This window comes from Nicotiana attenuata, unplaced genomic scaffold (genome assembly GCF_001879085.1).
Source record: "Nicotiana attenuata strain UT unplaced genomic scaffold, NIATTr2, whole genome shotgun sequence".
NCBI classification, from domain to species: domain Eukaryota; kingdom Viridiplantae; phylum Streptophyta; class Magnoliopsida; order Solanales; family Solanaceae; genus Nicotiana; species Nicotiana attenuata.
In genome coordinates, this window is record NW_017670728.1 from 197,003 (window position 1) to 204,962 (window position 7,960).

Sequence of the window (7,960 nt, forward strand, 5' to 3'; positions counted from 1 at the left end):
CAACTCCTTGAAGAGAATTTTGTAAAATCTTCTAAGCTTCTTTTGAGGTGGTAGCATCTGCCACCTTCTCAAACATGGCATCATCCAAACATTGGTGGATGAGCGTGAGGGCCTGTTGATCCTTCTTCCTTGTCTTTGCCAAGACATCTTTTTCATTTTGAGGCAGAGCTTCCTCATTATCGGGTTTTGCATACCTTCTATCTACGATTTTCCACACATCCTGGGAGCCAAGAATGGCTTTCATACGTAGACACCATTTCTCATAATTATCTTTTGTGAGACGGGGATACTAAAAAGACAGCGGACTATTATTCGCCATGGCTCTGATACCAAGTTGTTGGAAAAAAATAAATAATCCCGCCAAGGAACAATATCCACGATAAATCACAATAACACAAGAGAGTAACAACGACACCAAATATTTTAACAAGGTAAAGTACAATACCTCAGCGGAGCAATATTACCACTATAATATTACAACTTAGTAGTGTCAAGAGACTACTAACTTCGAAAGAAATAACACTCTTTATTTTAAATACCTCACTATAATATTACTCCCACTCACTATTTATCTCACAGACTACAATCTGTGGATTATTCTCTCTAACTCTCTGTTGCTTCTCTCTCTTTTTTGGTGTACTTAAAACTGAACGAAACACTTCAATTTATAGGAAAAGTTGCCGCACTCTCCAACCAATCAAAAGATTGGTTTCTTCAACTTGTAAATCTGCAATTTGCATACTTTGGTAACAACCAAAAACCAACAAGCAAAATTGGTTTTACAACTTGTTAGTTGCCGCCCACAATTGCTTTTCAAGTCATCCAATCATATTTTTTTTCCTTTTTCTTTTTCTTTTAATTCTTTATTTAGGGACCCACAAAAATCTTATTTCTTTGGGTTTTCGATTTTTATATGTGTTTGACTAGTTTTGATAAGTCTATGACTAATGGTTAGAGGTTGGTAAGTTGAGACTTATTTGGAATATTTGCGTAAGTTTTTCTTTTTTGTTATGGTGTGAAGTGATGTGTATTTTCTTGTAACTAAGAAACGGGTGGAGGCCAAAGAAAAGAGCCAGTAAGCACAGAAAGGAATCCGAAACGCCAAAAAATATTTGATTGATCGGTTTTATATTTGGGCATACATATTCACGTACTCTCCGTGACGGTGTGAGACAGCACAGAGTTTTGCTCCACCTTTATGCTTATGGTGTACGTACACAATGCAACCATCCAAAAAACCATTACCCTCCATTGATCTGTGACCAACCTGTCACCATTTTCTCTCTCTCTCACACACACACACACAAAAACACACACCAAAAGCTATTGATGTCTTCGCACTTTCTCGCTTTTCAGACGTCGTCGTATGTGTAAGTTTTCAAATGCCCATTCAAGGACATGGTTTCTTTCGTGATTTCTTCTTTATTGTTATATACTTTTTTTGTGAAATTAATAGATAGAGATAATTCATATACCTAACGTCAACTAGTTGTTGTTGTTGTCTTCTTCATTTTTTATGATTTTTCGGAGATAAGGTAGTAACAGTACATGCATGCATTGGCTTGGGCTACGGTTGAAATTTTGATATGGGTTGTTGAGGAATCTCATGATTTTATTGAATTTTATACATCTGAATGTGAAAATCAACCCTTTTTGGTTCCAATGAAGAAACAAAATGTAACAAGGTTTATGAAAATAAAAGAAGAGTTTATCGTGATTGTTGAATCTAAGGTGCACTCCATTTCTTGAGTTGTTATATTGGGTAAATTAACGCCTCTACTGCAATTCTTCCCGGTGCAGAATATGATTAATGAGTCATGCTACTAGCAGAGGATCCAGGATTTGAATTACTTTAAGGGTTCGAGTTCATGATTCTACTACAACTCCTAAGTTAATTATTTGTACTTATCTAGTGCATTTTTAATACATATAGGGTTCGAGCCAAAATTACTGGGTTCGATTGAACCCTTAACTAATAATGCATCTGGCCCTGGGTACTAGTCTTGATCTGTATGAAACACACAATTGCTTTTTTCTTCTTTGCTTTTGGTTTCATTGATAACTGACATACATACTCTAGAGGGGCGCTAATGTTTGATTAATAACATATCAAAATGGCCTAATGTACCTGCTATTGTAGGCTCGTTTAGCTACTTCAAGTTCTGCCCCTTGTTTATAACTTTTATCAGTAATGCATGCTGCTGAATTCTCATTTCTTTGCAGATTGTTGAGCCTCTAAATAGCTTGTAAATCATTTACCTAGAGGCTTCAGCCTTCAAGAATGTCAACACTTTCTGGGGATGTATCTAATCATGGTGGTAGTATAAGAAATGTTGACTCTTTCAGTAGTGTGGCCGAATTGGAAGACATTGATTTCTCGAGGTTACCTAGGCCAAGACACTTGAATGTTGAGAGGCAGGGCTCACTTGAGAGGTCCCTTACTGATACTCAACTGGGCTTCTCTCCCCATCCCCCTTCTAGAGCTGAAAATTTCTTCCGCGCTTTGGACCACTTTGATGGTGTTTTTTCACCATCAAAAAGATCGGGGTTCACTACCCCTAGGTCACCTTTTGGACCTGGGCCAAATCCTATGATTGCTGAGGCTTGGGAAGCTTTGAGGCGTACCTTGGTGCACTTTCGTGGGCAGCCTGTTGGGACTATTGCTGCACTAGATAATTCAGACGAAAAGCTTAACTATGATCAGGTAACGTGTGTTATGTCGTTACAAGGTCAACTGTATCGTGCATTGTTGTTTTAAATAGTTAATTTCGTAGTAGTCTGAGGAAGGATTTTATTTTTGTTTAGTTTGAATCACTAATTTGACATTACATACTCTTCAGTCCATTACCTTGCTAAAAGTTTTCTGTAGTTAATTTGATTGAGTAATTTTCCCACTCTTTAGCAATAGAGAACAGCTTAGTACCTGCGGATGGGATAATTGTACTCTGTAGTAAAATTAATCAGGTCAAAGTAGTTTTACCTTTAGGAATCATGTACTATCACTCTCTTAGGCTTCTTGGTCCAAATACTAAGCGCTCTTTCATAGCCATCCACTGCAAGACAAAAGTTTGTCGGTCAACTATGTTTGGCTCTAGATAAATTATGGTAATTGCAAGAACATCCTCTACTCAGAGGGGAGTTGAGATGCCATCTTATCCCTCTGAGCTTGTTTTGTAGGCTTTCAAATAATGAGCTATAGTTTTTTTATCATTGTAATGATGAAAGTTTTTATCCTTATCCAATTAGAAGTGTTCATAGATGGAACTAATTGCATCCCAATAATGTGTATTATTGCACTCTATCCCCCTTCCAAATTCACATTTACTGGGATCTCCACTCTAGCTATCTTTTAATACACTAATTTCACGACTGGAAAATTTTTTATATGCTGTCAAAAAGAAGTCTGGTCCACTGAGCAATTGAGTTGACTTATTCCAAAAATCATTGGTTAATATGATTGTTTGTAATTAAATAAATGTTTCTAAAGACATGAAAAAGTGATTCTCATTTGTGGCATTTGGAAGAGTAAGTTGTACAAAAGTTCTGTTGTGGTTGTTATTCATGATCAAGATGTTTGTTAACAGCCATCTATAACTTCAGGTGTTTGTCAGAGACTTTGTTCCAAGTGCGCTTGCTTTTCTAATGAATGGGGAAGCAGAAATTGTGAAGAATTTCATCTTGAAGACTCTTCGTCTTCAATCATGGGAGAAAAAGATAGATCGATTCCAATTGGGAGAAGGTGTAATGCCAGCTAGTTTCAAAGTACTCCATGATCCAGTTAGGAATACCGAGACATTAATCGCAGATTTTGGTGAGAGTGCAATAGGAAGAGTGGCTCCTGTTGATTCTGGATTTTGGTGGATTATATTACTTCGTGCATACACAAAGTCTACAGGGGACACTTCCCTATCTGAGATGCCTGAATGCCAGAAGGGTATGCGCCTGATACTCAGTCTATGCCTTTCAGAGGGGTTTGACACATTTCCAACTCTTCTTTGTGCCGACGGATGCAGTATGATAGATCGTAGAATGGTGAGTTTCCTTCTTGTTTATGCTTGTTTTCACTGTCCTGAAATGATACAGACAGGTCTCCATATGTTTGGTATACTGAAGTTTTATGGTGGTTGTAAATTCAAGTTAGGAGGGTTGTCATCCTTGCAAACTCAAATCATCACTCTCATGTTAGTATTTTACCAAATTAAGGAGTGGGAAGTTGGAGCTCAATTCTTTTTTTGCGTCAGAGGTGTTAGATTTGTTCCAAACTTCCAATTGCTAATTCAATTTGGAATGTTCTTATACAAAATTATCCAATAAATACTATCAGCTGAACTGAATGACCAACATTGATGATGTCCCTAGAATGCTTTCACATACCACACATATAAGCGTCATTTTTCTGATTACCTCTTCATCTAGTTATATTGAGACATAAGTGGTATCTCTGTCTGGAATTTCCTAAACATTTCTCATATGCAGATCTCGCTTTATCTCTCCCTCTCTCATATTAACCTTTACATCTGCATAGCACAATTTGCAAACATTTGCTGCAACTAAAAGAAACTAGTTCTTCTATATCTTTTGTGCTTAAGTATGCACTTTTACCCTGAAGTTTCACTGACTACTTTGTGATACACAAACATTATCAGGGTGTTTATGGATACCCAATAGAAATACAAGCACTATTCTTCATGGCTTTAAGGTGTGCACTTCTTTTACTCAAGCATGACGCTGAAGGGAAGGAGTTCATAGAACGAATTGTGAAGAGACTGCATGCGTTGAGCTATCACATGAGAAATTACTTTTGGCTTGACTTAAAGCAACTTAATGACATATACAGATATAAAACTGAAGAATATTCCCACACAGCAGTCAACAAGTTTAATATCATGCCTGATTCTCTACCAGAATGGGTTTTTGATTTCATGCCAGTTTGTGGTGGCTATTTCATTGGAAATGTTGGTCCTTCAAACATGGATTTCCGTTGGTTCTGCTTGGGCAACTGTATTGCAATTTTATCTAGCTTAGCAACCCAAGAACAGGCAACTAAGATCATGGATCTTATTGAGTCACGTTGGCATGAATTGGTAGGAGAGATGCCTTTGAAGGTTTGTTATCCGGCTATAGAGGGTCATGAGTGGCGGATTGTAACCGGATGTGATCCAAAAAACACTAGATGGAGCTACCACAACGGGGGATCATGGCCAGGTACCTATTTGTTCCTGGCTGTATACTGAAGTTTGAAATAGAATAGTGATGATCATCTCAGGGAATAGCAAAATGTTCTTTAATTATAGTTTGAAGGTTATTTTAATCATATTTGAAAAATGTAATTTGGTTGAGCTATTGAATTACTCTTTTAGTTCCTTGTAAAACAAACCCAAGGACTTCTGAAACTGCCTAAAACTGGGTCTTCAATTCTCTAGAAGCTGTCAATGACGGAAAAGTTTCTTTTCATGGATGTGCCGCTCATCTCATGTATAGTATTTACTTATTGTGTTTTTCCTTATATGGCCTATCTTGAGCCTTTATCAAGAAATTCCATTCAAATTCAGCTTAGATGGTCTTACAACGATCAAAAGCTTAAGAATTATTAAAAAAGAGATCTTGACTTGCCATATGAATTCTTTAGTAGTCTTATATCTTCTCTAAGATTGTGTAGAGCATTCTCTCATATTTGATTCTGTCCCTGGCTACAGTGCTACTATGGCTCCTCACAGCAGCGTGTATCAAGACCGGGAGGCCTCAGATTGCAAGACGTGCCATTGAACTTGCTGAACTTCGGTTGTCCAAGGATGGGTGGCCTGAATATTATGATGGAAAACTTGGCCGATTCATAGGCAAGCAAGCGCGTAAATACCAAACATGGTCAATAGCTGGGTATTTGGTGGCAAAGATGATGCTTGAAGACCCATCTCATTTGGGAATGATTGCACTTGAGGAAGACAAGCAACTGAAGTCTGTCTTGAAACGATCAGCTTCATTTTGATTGCTATATCTTGCATCCGGAAGTTGCCTTCTAGAAATGACAAAACTTTGTAAGAATTAGTATAGAATATAGTCAGAATGGATTAGTCTGATTCTTTCCTTTTTACCTGGAATTTTCTTCCATTCTTGCTGTTAGTTTCTGTTTACCCATACTTGCTATCTTGATTCTTGAACTCAATTTAGCTGTACCATCGACCTGTCTAGTTTACGTGATGAGTTATGACATGATTTTCCAGCCGCATATAAACATGTAGCTCTCTGCATAGAGTTATTTCTATGATGTGGAATGTCTATGCTGTGGGTTATTGTGCATTCCCAAAGAGATAATTCATTAGCCAAGACGTGAGGTTATGTGGAATGTCTGTAAATGTAGTATGTTGTGCATGCATTCCCAAATAGACAATTCAGTAGCCATAAGGTCTCGCTTCTAATGGTAAAGTTATGGGCTCGAACCAATAACTCTGAGACTCTTTCAGTGTGCTTGGAATATTCATAAGGTCTCCATTCTGATGGTAAAGTTATGGGTTCGAAACAGTAGCTTTGAGACTCTTTCAGTGTGCTTGGAATATTGCATGAACATCACCTATCTGTCACTTTTTCTCCATCAGATAATATAATGTGGGTTCCAAAAATTGCCACTGCGCAAGAGCTTTGAAGGAGCTGGCACTCCATGTTAGTAGCAGCTTTGCTAGTGCCTTATTACATGTTATTGGTTGTATGTGTACTCATATTTTGATGTATCTTTCTGTTTTTCCAGTGTACCCAACGTCTAGCTTTCTTTCCAGTAGTAGGATCTTAATAAAAGAATATGATTTTTGGCTGTGGAACTTTCACTACTTAATTGGTTGTCACAAAATTTAGAGTTCACAGAACAAAGATTGCAACTCAAAACTGTGGATTAGAAACATTAAGAAAGAACCTGTTACTAAATGCAAGAGGAAGATATTGTAGATGCTAAAATCTACTGGCATCAGGTATAGGCCACTGGCAACAAAGATCTTAAGTGAAAGAAAACAAGGATATAATGAAGACTCATGATGTCAAGAAACCACCATGAATGTGGCTTCTTTTGTATTCTGATTCGAGTTCAAGTTCCTACTAAAATTACAGCGGCATCTTCTAATTTTCCAGAGTCAATTTTGAACAGAAACGCACAGCTAGTAGGTCAGGAGAGGAAAGTATATATTATCATGGTTGCTATGTGTCTAAAGTCCAGGTTACAGTATTTGTATATTCGGCAAAGGGCCAAATATCCCTGTTCTTTCAAAAATGGTCTAAGAATACCCCTCGTTATATTATTGGGTTATCTATACCCCTGCCGTCATACTTTGGAACAAAAATACCCTTATTTTGGATGGAGTGCCACGTGGCAGCACCAGATTAAAACAATCTTTTTTTTTTCCGGATCCGTTTTAAAGAAATCCACCTTCCGACCCACCCAATCTAAACTTCGTAAATTTCTTGTCAATCAAATAGATAAGAAAGGAATGATGATTACAAAAAAAAAAGGAATGATTTAATTTGGTCAACAGACACAACACAATATTAGAATTATAAGTAACGGCTCTAATGGGAGTGCACAAATATTTTACTATTTTCTTTCACCATTTTTTATTTTCTATAGTGCATACTACATAGTTAACCAAAAATTGTTTTACATTCTGCTTTATAATGTTATAAAATTGCGCTTATATGGAAAATTCATTAGTGCTTTTTCAGTGTTTTATTATAAAAATATATCCCAATATTCACTTTTATTATAAACTATATTTGAATTTTGCACATAAAAAAACTTCAATTGTCACCACTTTTGGGTGGGTCGGGTGGTGTACTTTTTTAAAACGAATCGGGAAGAAAAAGAAATGGGTTGTTTTAACCTGGTGCTGCCACGTGGCACTCCATCCAAAATAAGAGTATTTTTGTTCCAAAGTATGACGGCAAGGCTATATGATGTTTTATACTTCAATACCACACA

At 37.0% G+C, this 7,960-nt stretch overlaps 1 protein-coding gene across 3 annotated transcripts; it reads left to right on the forward strand.

The window, feature by feature from the left end:
- The first annotated feature begins 1,123 nt into the window (after positions 1–1,123).
- On the forward strand, positions 1,124–6,210 carry LOC109242723 (probable alkaline/neutral invertase B). 3 transcript variants are annotated; one of them, XM_019409571.1, is made up of 5 exons: positions 1,124–1,370; positions 2,224–2,704; positions 3,601–4,032; positions 4,647–5,205; positions 5,697–6,210. In XM_019409571.1, the coding sequence occupies exons 2-5, from the start codon at positions 2,282–2,284 to the stop codon at positions 5,984–5,986; spliced, it is 1,704 nt and encodes a 567-aa protein (XP_019265116.1). In that variant the 5' UTR covers positions 1,124–1,370; positions 2,224–2,281; the 3' UTR covers positions 5,987–6,210. The 3 variants fall into 3 exon arrangements, with proteins under 3 accessions (XP_019265116.1, XP_019265117.1, XP_019265118.1); XM_019409572.1 differs by lacking the exon at positions 1,124–1,370 and adding an exon at positions 1,402–1,731; XM_019409573.1 differs by lacking the exon at positions 1,124–1,370 and adding an exon at positions 1,748–1,858.
- Positions 6,211–7,960: the final 1,750 nt, after the last annotated feature.